Genomic DNA, 23,258 nt, shown 5'->3' on the forward strand with positions numbered 1-23,258 from the left:
GGGACCGGGGGCCACCCTACTCTCTGGGGGGAAGAGCCTAGGAGTGGGCCTTTGGCAGGTGTTCCTCTGGGGCAGATGATGGAGAGATGGCTGCAGTCCACCCACCCAAGCCTCTGGCTCTAGCTGCAGGAGGTGGTCTCAGTGAGCAGGCCTGCCCTCACAGAGTCTCCCTGTCAAGCTTCAGGCTCCTCTCTTCCCTCATGTCTGCCTCAAACAGGCATGGAAATGGACCAAAGTCCCTCTCATTGAAACCCAAGACTTTTTTTTTTCTAGACTGGGAAGAATATAATCATGGCATGAGAAGTCTGTTCTCTTGAGAAAGGAGGGTAGGGATGTGGTTTTCAGTGCCCCTTCCTCACCTGCATCAAGTCCACTAGGATGTAGGCATGCCTGGGGGCTTTATGAGCTGCTTTGAGGCCAATCTGCGACCTGTGGCGGCAAGGCCATCAGCCAACTGGCTGAGAGGACCTCATTCCCTCCATCCATCCTTCCAATTAATTCTAATGAGGTAGTGCTTCTGCCGTATGGGGATCATGTCTCACATCCCAGAAGCCAGTGGGATTTGCCATAATAAGTCTGGACTTGCTTGGGCTGACCCATCCTTGCCAAGAGTCACCAAGGTTGTCAACAGGAGTAATAGCTGGAACACCAATTAATTAATTAGGGGACTTGGAAATAGAGTTTAGGAACTTGTTTCTAGAATGGTTGGCCTACAGTGATTGGTGTGGAGTTTCCAACCCACTAACCCCAGAGGTTGAGGAAAGAACTTCAATCCTCCCTTCAATTCCTGGGAGAGAGTTTTGCTGCTCATTTCAAATTAGTATTTCTGCCTATTAAAATGGTGCTAATTTTAAAATTAAAATTGCAAACAATAATAATAGCCACCATTTGCTAAGCATCTACTAGGCCTGTCAGCATGTTGGTAACTGTGCATCCCTTGTTGTATCAAGTCCTCCCAATGCCCTTCAAGTCTGAGGTATTATTGACTCTTAAGGGATGTTACCTAGAGCATTAGCGTTAGGTGTGCACATCTCTGACTCTGGGAAGAGATTTTTGCTGGAGATGGAACCTTTGGTGCCTGGGGGGAACTGAAGCCAAGGAAGGGGTGAGGTCATTGTGGGAGGAAGGAAAGGCATCAGGAAAAGGCAGGGGCAGCCAGGAGCAGAGGGAGGACCCTGATGGAGCACCACCATGGACCCTGAGGACAAGGTCATTTCAAGGAGGAGGGGCTCTCTGCGGAGTGAGCTACAGCAAGGGGACCTGTCAGCTGGGTGTGTAGGCAAAGCAATCTAGGAAGTGAATGATAGTCAAGTTTCTCTGTGTTCAGAGAAGCAAGCTCATGAATGGGAAACCATTCAAGAACAGTAAAGAAAGTGGCACTCCCTGGGTGTTCTATTGATGGGGGTGGGAGCCTGGAGAGGGCCAGTAGGGGGAAGGAATGTACAGGAGGGGATGCACGTAGCCCAGGGCAGAAAGGCAGGGCCCTGGGTCCAGTAACTAGAGCGGCCTGCTTGGTGGGGGAGGGGAGATGGGAGACTAGGACATGACAGTCCTATGAAATAGGAGTCAATATTATTCTGTGTTTACAAAGGAGGAGACTGAGGCATGCCTTGCCCAAGGTCCAAAGGTGGTAATGGTGACTCCATACTCACGGAAGGATTTTATGTCCCTCCTCAGCCCACATTTATATCTCTATAAAATGAGAAGGCCCAAGTCTGAGTCCCAGATGGCTCCCTGATAATGTATTATTATAAACATTCCAGCACCCTCAGCCAACCCTCCTACCCTTCATGGGGAGTCCCTGTCCATGTTCACAGGGACCCTCTGGAGTAGGTGTTTGTGCCTTTAAACTTTTTTTTTTTTCTTGAGAGAGAGAGAGAGAGAGAGCCTGAGAAAGCCTGTGCTCAAGAGCAGGGGACAGGCAGAGAGAGAAGAGGGAGAGAATCTTAAGTAGGCCCCACACCCAGTGCAGAGCCCTACACGGGGCTGGATCTCAGGACCATGAGATCATGACCTGAGCTGAAATCCAGAGTTGGATGCTTAAGGCTTAACCAACTGAGCCACTCAGGTGCCACCTCTTGTGCCTTTAATCTCTACCCCAGAACTGGGGGCAGGAGGAGGGTTGTTAGTAGGCCAGCAGGTAGGGCAGGGAACCTCCTTAGGAAATTGAGTGTGAGAACAGGGGGGTAAAGTCTGGCCTTCCTTCCAGACCCCAGGCCGGTCACTGTGCAGGGAGTGAGTGACCCTGTGACCTGTAGATTAGGGCTGTGAGGCACTGGACAAGACTGTCTCAGTCAGGCTGTGCCCAGGCATGGACCCATCCACACCTAGATTCTGTTTCCCACCCCATAGATGCTGGGTTGCTTTTCCCTTCCTCTTGTAATTATGAGAATCATGTCATAGCCCCCTGGTATCAGACAGCCTCCATTCTGATGGGATGGGCAGAAACCCAGTGAACAACAAATGTCAGGTGGTGGTGTAGTAACATGAAAATAAAGCAGAGGACTGTGCTGGGGCTTTCCCAGAGGCAACTCAAGGTCACATGGATTGTGGAGGCCACCATGGCATGTGGGGCCTGATTTGTGATGGCCTGTCTGGCCACCCTACAGTCCTCTCTGTAGATTGGGGCTCTGGGTTCCAGCAAATGTGGTCATCTCTGTCCTCCCCCAGACACACACGTGCATAAACACACACACACACACACACACACACACACACACACACACTCTCTGTGCCTGCGGCCCGGGTCCCTAGAGGGAGATGTCCAGGGTCCAGTCTTCATGCCCGCAGCCATTGCTGCCACAAGAGGCTGGACCAGGGGATGGTGAATGTCCCTCCAACTCTGACAGCCAGCATTCCCCACCTGGGAGAGTTTCCAATCCCATTTAATGAACCTCATGTCTCCTTGGAGCAAGAAGCAGTACCTTGGCCAAGTCCTCTCCCCGTGTCCCTGCCTGTTTCTGTCTCTCTGTCTTTGTGCCTCTTTCTCCCTTCCTCAATTCCTCTCCGGCTTCGGCCACCCCCCCCTCAACCCCATTCCCCTCGCTTTTCCCCACTATTCCCTTGGGAGCTCGGGGGCTGGGGAACAGGGCTGCACATACGAGCCGGAGCCATTGTTTGACAATCTGTTTTTGTCTTCATCTTGTTGGCAGGCGGCAGGAGAGGAGCAAAAGGTTAATGAGGCACTGTGCAGCGGGATTACTGCGTGAACGGGCGGGCGGCGGGCGGGCGAGCCAGCCGTGGTAACAGGGAACTAATTAGGAGCAGTTTAACAGGAGGAAAAAGTGAAATCTCCTCTTCACCAACTGTCAATAATTAGCTGATTTGGTGAGGTTGAAATGTGTCCACAGGAAAAGGTAGGGCTTTTCTGTGGATGAGTGAGGCATTAGGGAATAGAGGCCACTAAGAGCTCTGCCCTGTCCATAGGTGGGATTGGGGCTGGCGGTCACCCCACATCCCCCAGGCCCACCCTCCTCCAGAGGCAGAGGCTGGCATCCCTCAGCCTCAACTATCCATATGACCTTGGTCTTAACCTCAAAGACCTCAGTTTCCCCAGCCATAGAGTGGTGGAACTATGTTTCTTCATGGCTCTGCCCATTAGGATTCTGGAAGCGAAACCATTAGACCAGGCCCTTGTTCTGGAGTTTGAAGAGCTGACAGCAGGCCATGCAATCTTGAGTCAGATGCTGACCCCATTTAACCCTCAGGTGTCTTGTCTGCAGCACGAGTGTGCCCTCTGAGAGCCACCTCCGAGGGCCTGGTGTGGCTCAAGAATGCTGCCAAATGGCTAATGGGCAGAGCCTGGCCTTCCTGGGAACTTGCCTTGTGGCCCCTGGACCCTCACTTGACTCTTCTGGCCTCCCAGCAGCAATAGGGACTGGAGTGGGGGCACAGAAAAGATGGGCTATGCGCCTCTGGCTGGCTGCGGGTGAAGGAGAGAACCCTGGGCTCTTCCATAGGGCTAGGGGGCTCTCTAAATGTGTGTGCATCTCTTTTCCCTGCACCACATGCCAGGTGGGAGGCAAGGAGTCAGGTTCACCAGTATCGAGCACCTGTTTGCTCTGTTGGCATGCCCTGCAGTTGCTGGTTGGTTGGCCTTTGCTCGTTGGCCTTGCCTGACAGCTCAGCAGAGGACTTCCCACCTTCCCCTGCCCCTCCAGCTTCTGCCAAACACCTTGACTGGAAGAAAAGACATCATCAGAGGCCCTCAAGGCTTCCTGCTCAGAGCCTCCCATGTCAGCCCTGCCAACCCCACCCCCACTCAGCCTACCCTCTCCTCTCCTCAGCCTTAGAGGGTCCGGGGCACTAGAAGAAGGCATGTTCTGAAGAAGGCTAAGGCCCTCGTCACATCCTCATACCACTCACAAACCACAAGTCACCCTGGCCCCAGAGGGTGACTCTTAGAGGCCACATCCATGCTGTAGATGAGGTACCTGAGTGTCAAGTTCAGCCACCCCCTTCTCATTCCCTACCCCCTCCCTGTCTGGGAAGAGAATATGGGTGACCCCACCGGCAGCAAAACCTCTACCACCTCTCTCCCCATCAGCAGCTCTGAGGAAAATGGTAGTTTTCACGAACCAGCTTGGCTGGAAGCTGTGACTTACCAGAAGCAAATATCTACCCCAGCTTGCCTCTCTTTCCCCTCTCTTTCTCTTTTTCTTGGGAAAGCATTTGAATGCCCAACCAAGAATGGGGAAGAATTGGGAATGAGCTCAGGTCTACATTCAGGCTGTTCTAGAAATGACCGCTCCTCCAGGAAGTCCTCTCTGATGAGCCACACTAGGATCTGTCTCACCTCACATAGGTAGACTTCGGTGACATGTGTTTCCTGTGTCCCATCTACTACCTCGAGACAATAGTCCTTTCTCCCTCTTTCAACACTAAGGATGTTCCTAGGGCTGAGAAATAGAGCTCTTTATCAACACCTAATACAGAGTGTGGCTCATCTGGGCTTACCCCGGTTCCTGTTTCTCTTGCTTTTGCAGTGCTGTTATGAGGCCAGAGGCAACGTCTAGAGGGCATTGTGTCCCTCCTGAGTCCACAGACATTCACCTTCTCCCAGAGCAGAGGCCTCTTCCCTCTAATCTCAAATCCATCTCCCACTTTCCTTGGAGTTGTTTGTTTGGGGTTTTTCTCATTTACTGGTTTAATCAGTCTCTACTGAACTCCAAAGCGGGCTATTTTTGCCGTCAGAAATCTGCCGCCTCCCCGCCCGCTGCTTTCTTGGAGTTTGCCCACAGGACCCCCCAGGAGGGACGGATGGGAATGGCAAAGCCACTCAGAGCCCAGGAACGCCAACGCCACCTGTCACGTTGCCTGTTCCCCACACCCCCAGCCCAAACCTGCATGTGCACACAGGCCCACACACAAGCACACACATGAACATGCACACACATGCCCCAGTGACATCCTCCAGCAGGGCCACCTCTCAGCCTGTCCCTCCTGGTTCTTTCTAGGACCTTCTAGAAAGCCTAGCTGAATTCAGGACAGGGAGGGAGGAGGCTTGGTTGTGCAAAGCTTCCGCTGAGAGGATTAAAAGCATCAATATGTGCGAAGCATAGAACATGCCTGGCCTGTGCACAAGCAAGGGCTCAGCCTTGTGAGCCATGAGGAGACACCCGTGAACAAGACTGGGCCTAGGCTCTAGGATAGCCATGGAGTCCTTCCTTCCTTATGCAGCATCACATGGATTTTCCAAGTTTCCAAAGAACTCTCTCACCTGTTTCTTGATATTATCCTCATGTCAGTCCCAGGAAGTAGAAAATCTTCCCACCACACATATGGGGAAACTGAGGCCTTGAAGCTGAGAAGATGGAGGACAGAGAAGGATTCTGAGATTGATCCACCAGGGGGCACCCAGGAACAGTACAAAGCCCCAAAATGGGGAGGGGGTCTGAGCCTCCACTGGGTGCACATTGCACAGGGGAGATGGAAGAGTATAGACGGGATCCCTACACTTGGGGACCTTCAGTTCAGTTTGATTCAACTTCTGCCAAGGACCTACCGGCTTGAACTTGGGTGAGGTGGGGGACTGCTGTGTTCATAGATGATTAGAGAACAAATTGCCTGCAACTGGGGATGTGATGGAGATGGAAATAAATGCAAGGGGCAATGGATTTGGTTTGAGAAGATCAGGGGAGGCTTCCTGGAGGAGGCAGCCTTAGAGGATTAAGATATAGCTAGACTTGGGCCTCAAAGGCTAAACATACAGTGTACTAGAAATGGAGAGCAGCCAGTAGGTGAGAAACCTGGAGAAGGTCCCAGAAGGCCTTTAGCATCCAGCCAAGGAATCTGACATTCACTGGGAAAGCAGCGGGAGCCAAAAGCCAGCAACCATAGGCCTGACCCACAGGGTCTAGGCTCAAGCCTCAGCTGCTCTCCAGTGCTGTCCTAACACCTCTGCCCTCTAGGACACTCGGGACAGCTTCACAAAAGATGGGGCCTGGACTTGTGTGCCTAAGCAGGACCTGAGGCCTGCTCAGCCCTGAAGAGAGAGCGTGGGGTGTGCTGCCCCTTACGTGCTAGACCGGAAAGAGGCGTCAGACACACAGGGTCAGTCAGGTGCCGGCCTGGGCACTGGACCCCATGTCAATGTCAGCACCACCTGCAGATGCTCAGAAGCCCAGAACCCTGGCCAGGAGCAGGAGGCAGCTTTGAGCCATGTCACAGGGTCACACTGAACACCCCGCCCCCCCAGCCCCATGCCTTTGAAAAGGAGGCAGAAAAGCCACCAGAAGAAAGGCAAGGAGGAGGAAGTTCTTTGTAGTAGGTAAAAGCCCCTGAGAATGGGGCACAGGCCAGGGATCCAGTTTCCTGTTTGTGTCTGGGCACCTTAGCTCCAGGTTCAAATATGTAAACTATCCGCCGGCCTGGCTGCAGGTGTGTGTGCTCCCAGGCTGCAGAGGCAGCGGTGGCCCCAAATGCATTCCTGACTCGGGCCCCCCACCCATAATGAGCCGGGAGACAGAGGCAGATAGCTCAGGGTTAACCCTTCCTGCACCACCAAGGAAGACCCAGTCAGGCTGCTCTAGGGGACTGTGGGGCCAGCTGGGCCTTGGGGTGCTCAGGGGGGCTGGGGGTTTCTGGACATGATGATTCATGTTTCCTGCCTCCGACTTTCAATGCAACTAAAAGTTAGGGACTATCTGCTGTGAGGGGCAGCAGGGTCTGGCTGGGTGGGGCATCTGGATGAGGCTCTCTGGGAGCCAGGGTGCAGGTTGTACCACAGGGTCAGGGAACAGTGGCTGGGCAGCACTCTCTTGGGCAGGGCGGGTGTGTGTCCAGCAGGCCCACGGCCTCCTGGCACCGCCAGTTCTGGGGCTTGTGGGGGACTATCAGACAGCTGATAAAACTTCAGCTCTCTCACTGGTCCCTGCAGCCCCCACCCTGCAGGGCTCTGGCTCCCCATCCCCTGCTAACTGGCTGTCAGGTACCTGGAGAGGTGTCTACCAGATGAAGAGAGGGAGCCAGGGGCTCTTGCCTGCCCCCTGAGGCCAGCCTGGAACTAGGTCACCCCTCCTCCCTATGGCCACTTCTTGCCCAGCCCCCTTTCTCCTCATCCCATTCTCCTTGTATGAATCCCCTCAGAGCTTGTTGAGGTCAGAACCAAGCCCTGCTCTCAGCCCACTACCCTGGGCCATCAAGCCTTTACTGGGTTGGTACTGGTGACCCCTCTTGCTGCACCCATTCCCCTTACCAGGCCTTGGCAACTCCCTCACTCCACAACCCACCCATGAACCTCTGTGGCCAACACACCATTTGATCTGCTGCCCACATGGCACATAAAGCCAGCTTCTGCTTCTTATCCATCAGCCCCCCCATCCTGAGCAGCAGGGGTGCCCCCAAAACAACAGCACAGCCCTTTGTCTCTGTCTCTGGTTGGGGCAGCAGCAGGGCACTCTGTATCTGAATCACATCCATTTACCAGCAGAGCCCTGGATGTGATAGCTGTGGACGAGACCCAGGACCCCCACACCTCAGAGAGGTGATCTTCAAACGGCATAGGGGTCTTCCCTGTGGGGGCCTCCCGCTGAGGCCCAGCGGTAAAGATCCCCAGTGGTCCCGACGCCTCTGAGATCTGCCATTGCCCCAGCCCCAGCCAAGGCTAGAGGAGTCTTAATGGACAGCCAGTTGAAGTGGCCCAGGATGGAAGTGAGAGTCTGTGCCTGGGGTCAGCGCTGAGTTGGGGGTAGGAAATCTGGACTCCAGAGGTCACCAAATCCCATTGTGAAGACTGAAGCCTTTCAGTCCTCATTGGGACCACTCAGAAATCTGTGCCTGGTATCCATGCTGCCTGGTGCCTTGGCACCCCGTCACTGCTTCTGCTCCTTGGGCTGGTCCCTCAAGGCCACCATCATGGGCTTGTTCCCTTCAGCCGCCCCTCAAATTTGCCTGTTCTCCAGGCCTGGTGCCCTCCCCTTCCATCTGTTCTTCTGGGCAAGTTCCCCCACCCTGGGGCCTCCGGCTGTGCTTGCACATCCTGGGTTTGCTCTCCCACCCAGACCCCTGCCCAGAGCCCCCGAACCTGTGCGCTGTCTGCCTCCCTGGCCTCTCTGCCTAGGGAACTCAACATGACCAAGCCTGAGCCTGTCACCCTCCCACCCTGACCCGTCCCCCTCCCGCATTCCCTGCCTCTGAGAACGGCGTCACCAGCCACCCCAGCTCCCGAGCTAGAATTAGGAGTCATCCAACGCACAGTCATCCTCGACACCTCCCTCTCACCCCCACATGGGATTGGTCATCAACTCCTATGGGTTTCTCTTCAGAAAGGATTCAGTGCCACCCTCCTCACAGCCCCGCCGGCAGCATCATAGGGCAGGACCTGGCACCTCTCTCTTATTCCCACAGCTGCCCCCTCACTTACCCTCCGATCCATCCTCCACATCCACCGCCACCAGAGAAACATTTCTAAAATGGAGTCTGGATCATGGCCCACCCCCACTCAGAATCCTCCCGTGGCTCCCCATGGCCCACACTGACACGTTCGTGTGGCCCATAAGGGCCTGCCCGTCCCAGCCCCACCTCCACGTCCTGCCGCATTCCCTACATGCCCAACGTTGCCCACACCAAACGGGCCGTGCTGGCCCGCCAATGCTTTTCCTGCCCTCTCTTATCAAAATCCTCCATTTTATTCCCAGCCTACCTCCTCTGAGAAGTCTTTCTTCCTTATTCCTTTCATCAATACGTGGTAACCCCCACCCCCTCCCCAGTTACCATGGCACCTTGTCTCTCTGGGATCCATGTGCTTTCATAGATGACTCCTCCCCTAGACTGTGAGCTACTCAAGGGCATGGATGAGATAGACTGTCCATCTCACCTGTCCATCTCTCTGTGCCCAGCCCTGGTGTATGGAGTTGACAGCCATAAACGTCTGACGTGAGGGCTGGTTAATGTGAAATGAGAGAAAAAGCCCCGAAGGCCACTCTGTCCCCGAGCCTCTGCTCCTGAGTACCTCAACCAGCTACCCCTCCCCAGAGCCTTTCCACTGCCCGCATCTCCCCCCCTGCATCCCTTCTACCTGCTGCCCTCGGCACAGCGAGGAGCCTGGGGGACCTGAGTCAGGGACAGCCCCCGCGGGGAGGATGAGGCCTTGGTCTGCACCCAGGCCGGCACCCTCCAGGGAGCGGGTCGAGTGGGCCGTGGCCCCGGCCGTGGTCCTCCACCGCGGTGGTGAGCAGCCTCTCCGATTTTAATGCGGGCCTCGGTGCTTCAGTGAAAGCCGGCATGGGAAGTTGCTAATAATGGCACTAAAATAAAATATGCTACATCTGTTATGGGTAGCAGAACAAAATTAGCTGCTCACACCTCTGACATCCAAGATGTCTTAACTTAAAATACTCCTTGGCTTACTTTACATCATTTACTGATTATATTTAAAAGAAATACAATTTTGCAATTACTGTTCTTTCCAGTGTGATATCTGTGCATCATTTTCCTTTTATGTTTATATATTTCTCCTTCATTAGTGCAGTCTGAAGGGTGATTAGGATTCTTCAAACATTTTACAGAGGTTAAACGTTGATTAAGATTTAATTATTACTGTAAATAGCTTGGAATGACATATGGTGCAAAAGCCTGACATATGTGCATTTGAATAAATGAAGTGCTATTTCCCAGGATGCCTCAGTAGCTGTTTAACAGCTTTCCCGAAGGGTTATGTTACACCTCATGGTAAGATTGCTGGGATGTTATATTTTGTTGGTTTTTGCAGCTGAAAGCTAAGAACAGTTTTCCAGTTTTTTAAAAACATTGAATATTTTAAATACCTAAATTGTTTTGCACAAATTTTTGCTAATTTGTCTAACTAGGTTAAACATTTTCAAAAGCATTTAGATTTTTAAGCGTGGGCGCTGTGCATTGTGTCAGTGGCAGCATGGGGACGAGGGGAGCTGGTGAGGTGGAGGGGACACGGAGGCCGGCAGGGGTGGGGAGGGAAGAGGTGGCTTGAGGAGAGGGGGTGGGGAAGAGGCCTGGGCCCTGAGCCTAGCTCTTGTCTCTTTGGCCCTCTTCAGTGGCCAGAGCCTGGGTATGGGGGTACCGTGGACCACAGGGGAAGGGTTCCCCTTCCCCAGAAACTCCACTATGCCCACTGGCTCTAGTCCACACTGAACTCCCTCCTTCTTGGCCTCTGACATGCCCGGTCTGGCCATGACCGAGTTCTTTGAAGGCAGGGCTGGTCTATGGCGCCTTCTGCATACTTCTCAGGGTTGCCCTGTCTTGACATACAGCAGGTACCTGGGACCAGGTTCGGCTGAACCAAGCCACAAAGGCCCGGCACTTCCTTGACTCTGCCTAGGGTGGAGATCACGCCGAGGCCCCCCTCACTGAAGTAGCACCTCCCTTTCAGGTTCCCTCAGGCATCCTTACTGGCTAAGTCCCTGGAGCTGCAGACCAACATCTGGGCTGCTGTAGAGCCTCCAGGGGGACCTTATTTCCCAGAGCCTTCTGCCTCCCTTCTTTCCATTCATTTATTCAACACTTACTGAATACCTCCTGTGCACTGGCAGTGGGCCTTGAGGGTGCAGGGACGAACACGATCGCACATCACGTTTGCTGCCTTGTGGAGCCTGCAGTCTAAAGTGGAGAGGGGGAAGACGAGTGGACGGTCAACCTCAGAAACAAGTGATACAACTGAGATGCAAAAAGTGCCAGAAGCTGTGGGGGGTCCCAGGAAGTGGCCACACCCAGGCTGGAGGAGGGAAGATGTCTAAAACTGAGATGTGGAAGATAAGCCCAAGGAGGAGCCCGGCAAGGGGGGTGGAGAGAGGCGGTGACAGAGGGGCAGTTCAGGCAAAGAACCAGGGTGGGGAAAGCCCGGTATCTGAGGCATGGCAATAAGTAGGCGTGTGCGGTGCCTCCAGCCCCAGGCGCAGGGCGAGGCTAGGCAGGGGCTGAATAGCGCAGGAGTCGAGACTGTTCCCTGAGGACAGTGGGGTTATTGAGCCATTTTATGAGGACGAGAGGGGTGCCCAAACTTGTGGTTGGGAAGGCTCGTACTGTCTGAGGTGGGGGTAGACGGAGACTTGAGGGGAAGGAAGGAAAGAGGAGGTGAGGTGGTGCCAGAGCATCACTGGATGACGGTGTGGGGAGCCGGGTTGGGACAGGGGCAGATGGTGACTTCAATCCCGATTTCGATTTTAGGGTTGAGTTCAAGTGCCTGTGAGACATCCCTGAAAAGGTCCAGTAGACAGCCCCTGCGTGCCCAGGACTCAGGGCAGAAACATGGCTGGAGAACCCGCAGATCTGGGGAGTCCCCGGGAGGGTGGAATCACCCCAGGGCTTGTGCAGGGAAGAGGGCCCAGCCAGACGAAGCCCCCGGTGACCCTGAGAAGTGTCCAGTGGATGTCACAAAGTGCAGGGTGGCAGTGACTTGGGAGAGAAGGATTTTTGTGGATTGTGGTGGGAACAGAAACCAGATTTGCTGTGGGTTGAAAAGTCAGTGGGAGGTGAAGAGGTGGAGAAGGCCACCTGAGACAGTGCCTTAAAGAAATTTGGTTGTGGGGGAGGAGAGAGACCAGGCGGTAGCTGGAGCGTGACGTGGGGTTAACGGGACAGTTTATCAGATGAGAAGTTCTTGTCAGTGTTGAAACGCTGATGGTCGAGAGTCAGTGGACTGTGAAGGTGGGAGACAGCAGGAGAGTCTGGGAGTGGGCTCCCGGAGTAGGCATGGGGGAGATGGACCCCGGGAGGTTCTGCCTTCTGAGGGGAGGGGTGGCATGGGGGCAGGTGCGGAGCAGCGTGGACAGGTAGTTCATGGGTTTGATGGGGGGATGCCGAGGGGCTTCTTCTGTTGTCTTCTGCTTTTTCTCTGAAGTAGGAAGAAGGCTCTTCTGCTCAGGAAGAGTGGGGGGCTGAGGGCAGAGTGACTAAGGAGGGCGGAGAAGGTTTAAGGTGGCCCCTGTGGAGAATGAGGGAAGGAGCTGACTGGGCAAAGTGGCTGGGAGGAGGCGGGTTGCTGGTCACTGTGGGGGCCCAGCAAAGTCAGGTTCAAGAGCATGGTTGAGTTCCTGTAAACCTGGGCCTCTGCCAGTCAGAGCTGGAAGGACCTTTGGGCTAGAGAGTGGCTGGAGCGACAGCCCCTGGTGTCCGGGTTGGAGTGGGTAGGTGTGAAGACTGAGCTGTAGGGAGTCTGGGGCTTGAGGTCTTCGATGTCTAAAAACAGATAGGGATAGTGTGTGGGGTGCTGGAAGGATAAGGACTGTGGAGTCCAAGAAGGTTGAGTTTGGATTTCAGGAGTGTGGGTGGAGCAGCCCTGGGTGGGGACCAGGTCCAGGGTGGGTGTGGGAGTGGGTGTGTGCCACGAAGCAGACTGGGCCCTGGGAGATGAGGAGGTCAGAGTGTGGGACGTTCACCTGCACGGACACACCGTCAGAGGAAGACACAAGACCGAGCCAGGAAGGGATACTGTGGCAGGAGGGCGGTAAAGGAGGATGTGTCAGTAGGCGGCAGGCGGGGAGAACTTTGGGCACCAGGGTAGGCTTAGTGCTACTCCCAGCCTCCACACTCACCCGTCCCCCCTCACCTTTCTTCTCTGTTCTCACTCTCTCCTCAGATCGAGACGTCCCAGTTAGAGCCTGAAATTGCCCAGGCCACGAGTAGTCGGACGGTGGTATACAACAAGGGGCTGTGAGTGGTGGCCGGCCGGCCTGGGGATGGAGTGCTATCCAGGCCGGGGAGCCGGGGGCGGGAAGGAATCTCCCGGCTGCACCTGCAGGGAGGGGCAAGCTGATCCCACCGGTCCTGGGCCACCTGGGGGAGCACTGGACCCACAGTGGTAGGGAGACTAATCTATTCACATGTTAACATAAGGGTGAGGAATTCTGACACATTTCCTATAAGAAATAATCAAGTGCATTTCTGGGCCTTACGTGGGGTTGTCAAAACTCTACTCAGCACAATTATCTGTGAAGCTGAAAAATTGTAGAGTGCCCACGGGATAGACTTAGGATCCTTTTATACTTTGGGTTTTTTTTTCTTTTGTTTTTTATCTGAATCAAGTCTGAGCCTTGGCTGCAGTGGCCCAGGTGGCGGCAGCGGACCAGTGGTGGCAGTAGGAATAGGCCAGGGGGCTGGTTGGGTTGGCAGAAGGGCTGGTAGATTCAAGACATTATGGTGGCCGGGCCCAATGGCTCCCTGAGCTGGGCTGGGCTGGGCTGGGCTGGGCTGGGGGTAGGGGAGGCAGTCTACACCTCACAGGAGGAAGCAGCTATGACTGAGGTCCTCAGGAGGTGGCCCAGGGAGTCAGAAGCACTGGAAGCCTCTGGAAGATTCTGTGGGCAGTTGACTCTGAGTGTGGCTGGCCTTCATCCATGCTACAACCTGCAGAACCAATCCCTCTGCACGAAGCCCAGTGCCTGGGGCTGGGGTCACCCTTCATGGAATCCCGATCCATTCGAGGCCCCAGCTTCAGGCAAGAAGCCCCAAGAAGGAATGATGTTTGGCTGGAATTGTGGGCCTGCACTTTGACCTCTGCAGGGTGACCCTCCTTCTAGTCACCAGGCTGGAAGCTGGGCTGTGGGGCTGAGGATGGGGCTGGAGCTGGAGCTGGACCGACCTCCATCTGGGGGGCTCTCAGGCCCCAAGGCTTCCTGCCCCATCCCACTGCTTCCCGAGTGGGAGGGTCTTATGCCTGAGTGCAGAGGCAGGTTTCTAGGTACCAATCTGAGAGTCAGCATCAAGACAGGAACTGCAGGCTCTGGCTGTGGCACCAATGGGCTGTGTGACCTTGGACAAGTCTGCTCCCCTCTCTGAGCCTCTACTCCCCATCCGGAACCAGAGGACTGGATCAGGGCGTTCCCACCGACTCTTCCAGCTAACCTCGTCTTTGCCTGTCCTGCTCAGATGCTGGTCATCCCAGGCACATCCCCAGTGTGGACACTGAACTGGGAAAGGGGCAGGCCCCTTTGGGAATGGCCTCAGGAGCTAGACCTTGACTTTCTGTATGTGAACCCACATCCTGGGAACACTTGATCTTTGCCCCTTTTCAGTTCTGAAGGAGGAGATAGTGTGGGTGGCTGGGCCTAAGTGTGGCTCCACACCCACGTGCCACCTCTCACCCTGCACCGGCCTCCGAGGCCACTTGCTGCTGGCTCCTGTCTCTTCCCATTGGCAAGCCAGGAAAAGGAGAGGCCTGCAGGGGCTCTGCAGAAGACAGCAGGACCCGAGGTGAGGGTGAACAGGGCAAACAAAGAGGAAGCATGGGCCCCATTGTACCCTTCACCTGCGCCCAGCTGGAATGGAGCCCTCAACATGCAGCCGCATGGCCTCCTCACCTCCCTGGTGACTCCACCTGGGGAGAGACCTGGCTGGAGGTGAACACAGGCATGTGCAGGAAAAGACTAGTGCAGGGCAGCAAGGCTGTGGCCATGGGCGGCTCTCACCATCCTCTGTGCAGGGGTGGTTGTGGGAAGGTGGGTCTTCCACAGGCACTGGCACCATGTACCCCCTCAGAACCCCGTGCTGTCTTGTGAGGACCTCCCAGCCTGGCCCTGCTATTTCTGCAGAATGCTGCCCTGAGGGCCCCCCACTCTCCTGAGGAGCAGCACCCCCCTACCAGTCAGGAAGGGGTGAACACAGAGCAGGTAGGGAGAACAGAACAGCAGAGAAAAAGGGGCAAGTATTTTTGAGCCAATCCTGCCATAATGTGACGGTGCCAATGACAGGCTGGGTGTTTCTGGGTCCCCTTTTGAAAAGCTCTCTTCAAACTCACCCTACCCCACCTCTCATTGGACCTTGTTTGTGTGCACTTTACCTTGAGACCAAAACTGCCCACCCCAGCCCCACTCCCACCCTTTCTGGAGATGTGGTAGAGATGGGGTCTCTCCGGCTCCCTCTCTGGACTGGCTGCCCTGGCCCAGCCCCACCCCAGCCCCAGCCCTGTGGCCTTGTCATCTCATAACCTACTTACTTTGTCTCCTGGATGATTTCTGGTCATGCTCCCAAATGCAACTTCAGGTGAGCTAACGGGACTCCTCCTTGGAAAGGGGTTGGCAAAAGATCTGTATAATACAGCTCAGGGTGATGGTGACAGAGGGTCGGTGGCCGTGCTGATAAGATAAGCCCTGGCTCGGCTGTAGAAAACACCATAAGGGAAACCTTTTGGCCAATATCCATCACCCACTCTGCTGAGGCCAGAGGAAGGGAGGCCTCGTGGGCAGACTGGCTCATGACTGGGGAGGAGGCTGAGCTAGGTCCCACAGCTAGGGTGTGGCTGGTTCGGCTGCGCCAGAATCCAGGCCATACCTACAACTGGTTCTCTAGCCCTGGTGTACTGCCCCACCCCCCACCCCCACCTTCTTCTAGTCACTTCAAACATTCTCTGAGGCTCGGGGATGTTCCTTCTCCCATCCTGGAGAATAATCTGATGGTGCAGGGGCCAAAAGCCCAAGATGTCTAGACGGCTGCTGGGTCAAGGTGGCTGATAGCCCCCTTTCTACTTCCTGATTGTGAGCTGGCTTGTTTTCTGTCCTGAGCGCCTGGCCTGGGAGAAGAGTGGGGTCCTGAGAGCAGAAGGGCCAGAGGACAGGGGCAAGTGCTCTTCCAGCCCCGGGCCAGGTGTGAGTGAGGCACGAGCACATATGCCTTGGCCACACCAAGGGAACTTTGCAGTGTCTTTTTAACCTTCTCAGAAAATTTCTCAATCTCTGTGATTTATGTAATACTAATGAGCTGTGGGCAATAAATGATGGATTTAAAGCATCAGGGCTTGGCTTTGTGGGTTGTGGGTGGGAGCAATAGGGGTACAGAAACACAGTGGGGACAGGCCAGGGCTGCCTGAGGATTTTGTGGGAAGCCCCCCGAGGAAGGTGCAGACCCCAGGCTCCAGGAAGGGTCAGGCCGTCTGGGAGGCCCAGAGGGAAGGGGAAAGGAAAGGATGGAAGAGCATGTGAGGGCAGGAAGTTGGACAGAGGGCATGGGTTGAACTTTACAGAAGGAACCCCCCCTTTACAGAAAAGTTGCTGAGCACTCACTAAGACCCCACCGCAAGGCACTTGAGTAGATAGGGATGTTGGTAGATCTCATACTGTTGCTGTCCGGGGGACACAGAGGGGAGTGCTGGTGGGAGGGTCATTCTGGACTGCCTGGGAGCCCAGAGAGTCTTCATAGGGAGGAAAGATGTGAGCCAAGTACAAAGGTACCAATATCCACAGTGTGTGTGGCACTAGCCCCAGGAATTCTGCCCCTTCCTAACTTCCCCACAGTCTCTCGGGGCCAGGCCTCAGCCACCTCCTAATAGTTCTGGCCCCTCTTCTTCTAGGAAGCCCCCAGATTCCCTGGGGAAGTGAGGCCTGAACTCTTTTCCTGGACCTCTAAGCATCTTCCGCCCCTGCAGGGAGAAGCTGATGGCCTCCCATGGCAGGGGGACCATGTTGTAGAGGTGAGGTCCACGGCTGGGGTCACGTCAACCCAGGTGCCAGCCCCAGCTTGGCCCCAGCATGAGTGTTTGACTTCTAGCCAGTCACTTCCTTTATTCACCCATTAATTTGGTCAGGTGTTTATGGAGCATCTTCTCCAACAGAGCCTTGGTGTCTTTAGCTATAAAATGTCAAGAACAAGCATCACTCGCTGGGCTGGTGTAAGGATCGGAGAGACCAGGTGAGGAATGCACCCCGACTCTTCACTTTTGCCTGCCAGGTGTCAAGAGAACGGCTGCCTCCCCTTACCTGTGCACTGGGCCCCTCTAGGAGGCTTGGGGAGGGGGGGCAGGAAAGGGATGGGGGCGGGGTCTGTTCTCAAAGTGATACTTCTAGGTCATGGGGCTTCTGGTCTCTGGGGAATTTCTCTGCTAACAGCCCCACTGGCCACAGCCCCCATCCGGGCGGAAATCCTTGACTCTCAGGACAGACACAAATCCCTCCTGGGAGCTGTTTGTTGTTTTTAGCTGGTTTGGGGGCTCAGCTCCTGCCCAGCCCGGAGATCATTAACACTCCAGGAATGTGGCCTCCCTGGCCCCATCCCCACCCGCTGGCCCCTAGGGCCTCCCTCCTCCCACTCAGGCCATGATTAGAAGGAAAGTCAGAATGCTAGGGGATGAGGACAGTGATGAGTGACTCTTTCTCAAGGCCCTGGGGTACCTGGGATAATCTGAAGAATGGAGCTCCCTCAGTCTTCCAGAGCTGCTGCTGCTCCTGCCATCTCACCATACCCCTGCCGCTGATTAGCTCCTCAAACAGAAAAGTGTCAGCCACTCCCGAAAGGCCTAACCCCCATGTGCCCTTGCTTCCCTGCAGTACCAGGAGTCTCCTGGGCAGTGGCTGAAAAATGTTCATTCACTTCTCACGTCCCACTCTGAGGTAGCCGCTGGCAACCTGATCTAAGCTCAGAGCCTGACTCCTTCCTGACAGGGACATCTTCTCAACCAGAGCAAGAATCTGGGGCCCCACCTCACCCCGGTTCCCTGGGCCTTGTGGAAGGGTAAAGGGAAGGAAGGAGAAAGAGAAGGAAGACAAATGAGTGACAGAGGCACCAGGTGCCCCATGCAAATTCATCGAGAAAATGAGGGAAGGAGGCTGCCCTCAGCCCCCTGGCCCCCCGAGCCCGTTCTCCTCTCCACACGGCAGCATGGCAGAGCGAAGGGCAGTACAACAGGGCCCTCACTCAGTCCAGGGGTGAACCGCACGAAGCTCAGCATTAGGGAATGGGGTGGGGCAAGACAAGATGCTGGAAATAGAAGTGGGCCAGCTGCTGCAGGGCAAGGGGCAGCTGGGAGCCACTGGAGGCTTTAAGTAGGGAAGTGGATTCATCTGGCAACAGAATGGAGTGTATCGTAGACACAGGCAAGACTGCTGGTGAGACCAGGGGAGAGTCAAGGTGAGGGAAGATGGAGCCTAGACCAGGGGGTGGGAAGGTGATGGAGAGAATGAAGAGATTCAGGATTGCTCAGCTCTAGGTGATTGGTGGTGGAGAGGGTGGCCGAGAGAAGTCAGAGATGGCCCCAGGTTCCTGGCTTAGGCAGCCGAGGACATGGATGGTGGTGCCGTTTCTCAGTTAAGGAACAGAAGGAAGAACAAATCTGCAGGCCTTCTGCTTCACAAGTTATTAGAGGTCCCTGTGAGGTACTCAAGTCGAGGTGTCGGGACAACCGGATGTGCTTGTCGGGAGCTCAGGAAGCAGGTGGAGACTAGATACGTAGCTTGGCGTGTTAGCCACTTACTGAGCACCTGGAGCTAAAGGGACCGTGGCAACCACCCAGGGGGACTATGTGGGGTGAGAACAGGAAGACCTGGGAGAGAACCTCCAGGAACCCCCACCTCTGAGGCCTGGCCCAAGACAGGAGACTGCTAAAAAGCTCAGCCATAAGAAGGGTGTTATGGACTGAACTGTGTCCCCCCAAATTCACACGTTGAAGCCCCGATCCCCCATACCTCAGAATGCGACTGTATTCAGAGGTAGGGTCTTTAAGGAGGTTATTAAAGTAAAACGAGCTCAGGTGGGTGGGTCCTAATGCAATACGACTGGTGACCCTGTAAGAAGAGGAAGTTTGGACACAGACGAACACAAAGCCAGCCATCTTCAAGCCAAGAACAGAGGCTTCAGAAGAAACCAACCCACTTTGAGCTGGTACTCTGAGCTTAGACATCCAGCCTCCAGAACTGTGAGAAAATGTACTTCTGTTGTGTAAACTGCCTGAGCACACTAATGCCAGGGGTAAGAGGAAGATGAGGAGAGCGTGGCACCCCAGAGGACAAGAGATGAGAATGCTTCCAGTAGGAGAGGCTGTGCACATACTGAATAGGTGCTGGGAGGTGAAGGAAGACGAAGACCAAGCACGTCCTTTGGAAGGACCTGGAGAGAATAGTCTCAGTGGAGTGTGGTCAGGTCAAAAGCCAGATCTCCATGGGCTGAGAAGTGAGTATGTCTCCGACTGGCTGCCAGTATACAATTAACTTGTAAAACAAAGGATTTCCAAGAGACTGGGTTGTGAGCTGGGCATTGAGACACGACAGTGGCTGCAGCATAATGTGGGGGCGAAGGGAAGGCTTCAGAAGGCACACTGGGGCTTGCGGACATTAATGGGTGAGAGGGGAGGAGCCTAGGGAGACAGGCAAGAGGAGTGAGGTCTCTGGAGGGGCGGGGGCCGGGAGGAGAGAAGGGTCTCAGGGGTAACAGGAAGCAGGTGGAGAGGATGGGTTGGATGCAGGTAGTGTGGATCTGAGGGGGGGAGGTTGAAGGGTGAGAGACTAGCTTGCCTGGCCCCTCCAGGTATACTTTGCACCATTCTCTATCCGCTCTCTGGGAGGCCTACTCGTGTGGACTTGCCATTGGGCAAGTTTGGGAGTCTCCAGTGGGAAACTGAGGATTCGAGGAGGGTGACACTGGGGGGTCGATTCCGCGGGCCTCCCCTGCATCATTGGGCCTCCCACTCACGAAGGCTGCGGCTCCTATCTGGGGCTATCTCCATCCATCTGTCCTCTTGAGTTCTGGTAACTGCTCCTGCCCCTGCCTCTTCGGGCCCCAGGGCTGTGGGCCATCGTCATTAGCCTTGTGGCGCTACAACATCTCTTGTCAGGTGTCTAAAATTCGTGAATTGTTCCTTTATCCAACTCTCCTCAGACTGCCCCATTTGAAGGGACTATCTCTTTCTTCCTGGCCCCTGGTTGATATGAAGGTGTTCCCTTGCAGTGCTTCTCATTTCTTTCTGGAGATGGAAATAAGGTCCTCTGTTGAGGGTAAGCAGAAGAGGTTTGGGCAGAAGGGAGACTGTTTGAGACATCCCCTGTGGAGAATGGGAGTGGATTTATCAACAGGAGTGAGGCCTCAGCTGAGGCTGGGACCTTGGACTTCAAGGGGTGCCATCCAGCACACTTGCGGGATGTCCTCACAGACGCGGCTGCAAGGGCAGGTGGGGAAACAGGTTCAGGCAAGTTTGCAGGTGCCAGGCAGGTGCAACAAGGAGCAGTGGGACCAGGGGACGTCAGAGAGACAACAGAGGGGCCCATGGCCAGGAGCGCGTTATGAGGCCAAAGCATGGACATAGGCGACGACTGAACGAGTGAGCGGCAAGAACGTGTGGTTTGATAGGGAAGGACATCTGAAGGTGCGGTTTGAAAGAAGGGGTCACGTGACTGTGGCCTCTCCTAAGCCCTGAGAGTGAGTGGTGATGAGGGGAGTAGGAAATGAGGGCCTGGGTTGCCGGGTGGGTTGTTCATGGAGACCCCCAGGTCTCGGGGAGACAGGAAGACCATGAGCTGGTAACCACAGTCTGACAACTGAGGGGGTACGACTGGGACAGGCAGCAACCCCGCCCACGTGCACAGCCGCACGCCCACACACACCCACACAGTCACACTCGCGCACACACGCCCACAGCCCTCCCAGACACTCCCAGACACCCTCACATGCACTCACCCTCACACACACCCCAGACAGCAGATGGGGCGCTCGGGTAATTGGTTAAACCTGTTCCCGATGTCTGGCTCCGCATTGGCAGCGCCTGTCTGACAGGAAAGCTGGCTGGGCCTGCACCACTCAGCCTGCTGGCCTCCCCGCCCCTCCCCCTACGGGGCTGCCCGAGAGCAGGGGCTCCAGGAGAGGCCTGTGGGGGGTGGGGTGGGGGTGCCGCCTGGCTCCCTCCTGGGCAGAACCCAGTTGACGAGGTGAGGGTTCCACGTAGTCCCACGGGAAGCAGTCACAGCACCCATGAGGAGGAGCTGGTGACAACCAAGTGCAGAGATGCTGAGAGCACCAGCCATGCCGCTGCGGAGCCGTGGGGACTAATCTTGGAAAGTTCCGCGGACCGGCGGAGTGTAAAGATCATTCCCCGAAGCTGAGGCGCGTGGCTTGGGCCACAAGAGCGAAGAACCTGCGTTCCCGCTACTTAAGTCACCGACAACATGGGGTTCTTACGGGCGTCATCAGTACCTCAGCCCATCTGACTCTGCAGGGCCTGGGAGACCAGCCCAGCTGAGGCGATGTGACATAGCCAGGCTCTCTCGCGGAAAGCCTGGCCAAGCAGCCCCTGTCCACCTGTCCTCACCCCTGCAGGGCCCTGATCTCCAAGAGGAAGGAGCAGTCGAGGGAGGGCCGGGAGCATCATTCCTCGGCTTCTTCTCCCCTTCCCGGCTGCATCTGTGTCTCTTCGAGAGAAACTTTGGTTTGTTCCCTGGAGAGGGCCCAAAAACTCCCAAATTAGCAAACCTGGCAAGCCGGCAGCTCAGAAAATAGTTCATCCTGATTCCATGTTTTTCAGGCTCACAGAAGCCTTTATTAATGAAGTCACAACACCAATATTTACCGTCTGCAGGGAGAGGCACAACACGGGGGGGTGGGTGGGAGTGCAGTGGGGACTCCCAGCCCGCCCCTTGCAGGCCTGGCCTAGGAAGATTGGCAGGTTTCCTTGGGTCCTTTCCAGCCCTTTATCTGGATGACAGGGGCTGCTCTGCTGTGATCCTCGTGTACCTCCTCCCCCACCAAGCGACAGAATCTTGAGAGGAACAGCTCGCCCATTCCCCTGCCCCCACTGGTGCCGAAAGAATGCCTCCCCTTCTCACCCTCACCCCACCTGTGTGGACATGCTCCCCAGAGGTTATCCACCTGCTTGGCAGTGAGAGTGTCCACCCCAAGGTGAGGACTTTCAAGATGCCAGGAATGTGTTTCCTGGCTGATGGGGTGCAGAGGGGCACTGAGATGGGAGAAAGCCCTTTGGTTTCTAGCATTGACTGGACCCAAGTGAGATGCTGACAGCCTCAGCAAAAGGACCTTCTGTGCTTGGATCCCTGCATGGGCCCCAGGCAGCAAGTCTTCAACATTGACTTCAACATTAATCAAGCCCCCAACACATTCCAGGAGCCTAGAGAAGCATAAGTAAAGGCACAGCACAGGCAAAACCCATGGCTCACTGGGGGACAGGGGTGACACGGATGAGACTGAAGCCAAGGGCACCAGGAGCGAGGTAGGAGAGGTCAAGCTGGGGAAGGAAGTGGGGCAGGGGAGGGGGCTTAGGAAGGATGTGACACAGTCCTGTCTGGGCTCAAGGAAGAGAACCCTAGCCACAGCATGGAGGTCCTCCTTTGAAGTGGCCTCATCCTTGGCAATCCACATAAACCTCATTATGTCTACCATCCCTTCCCTCTCCTCCCAACCCCCCCAGGAGCCATGTACACTGCTTCCCAAGGTAGAAGAAACCTTGGCCGTTTGTCAAGGTGGGCAAGCCTGGAAGAGAACAGGTGGGGAGATGAGTCAGCTGTGAATGTGTTGGGTTCAAGGTGCCAAGGGGGCTGGAGTGCAGCAGACGCGAGCAGCCGGCTAGGTGGCTCTGCAGCTTGGCAGAGGTTGGCTGGAGAGATTCCAGGGAGCCAGGAGAAGTCCCAGACATGGATGCGAAGCCCCAGGCAGAGGGCACAATCAAGAGGCAGGTGGAACAAGGAATGACCCTACAGAGGACAGGGGCGATGAGGCACGGATGAGACTGGGGAGGGCTTGGAGAAGCGGGAGGTAAAAGTGTCAGAGGTACTGGAATAAGGCAGGGAGGGGTACAAGAATCAAGGAGGGAATGGCCGGAAGATCAGGGCATAGATGAGGCCAGACAGGAGGCAGCCTGAGTTTGGCCCCAAGGGGTGGCAGTGATTGGTGACTGGTGATGGCATCAGCATCAGCATTGGGTTAGAGAGCTCACGGGAGGTGAAGAAGTGGAGACAGGTCTGGACGTTGTAAGAGAAAGGTGTTAGGAATACAGGTCTTGCTTTTAAGGATGAAGGACACGTTGATGTGTGACAGTAGGAAAGGCAAGTCGATGAGCAGAAGAGCAGGTGAACTACAGA

General features: G+C 55.4%; 1 protein-coding gene across 8 annotated transcripts in view; it reads left to right on the top strand.

The window, feature by feature from the left end:
• SFXN5 (sideroflexin 5) overlaps positions 1-16,197 on the top strand; it is a 117,391-nt gene extending 101,194 nt beyond the window's left edge. For all 8 annotated transcript variants that reach the window (XM_086700855.1, XM_086700851.1, XM_025932407.2 and 5 more), the window contains one exon: positions 13,052-16,197. In XM_086700855.1, coding sequence (XP_086556981.1) covers positions 13,052-13,129 — 78 coding nt within the window. In that variant the 3' untranslated portion in view covers positions 13,130-16,197. The remainder of the gene's footprint in view (positions 1-13,051) is intronic.
• The last annotated feature ends 7,061 nt before the right edge of the window (positions 16,198-23,258 follow it).

This window comes from Puma concolor, chromosome A3 (genome assembly GCF_028749965.1).
Source record: "Puma concolor isolate L17-30 chromosome A3, mPumCon1.1.hap2, whole genome shotgun sequence".
NCBI lineage: Eukaryota > Metazoa > Chordata > Mammalia > Carnivora > Felidae > Puma > Puma concolor.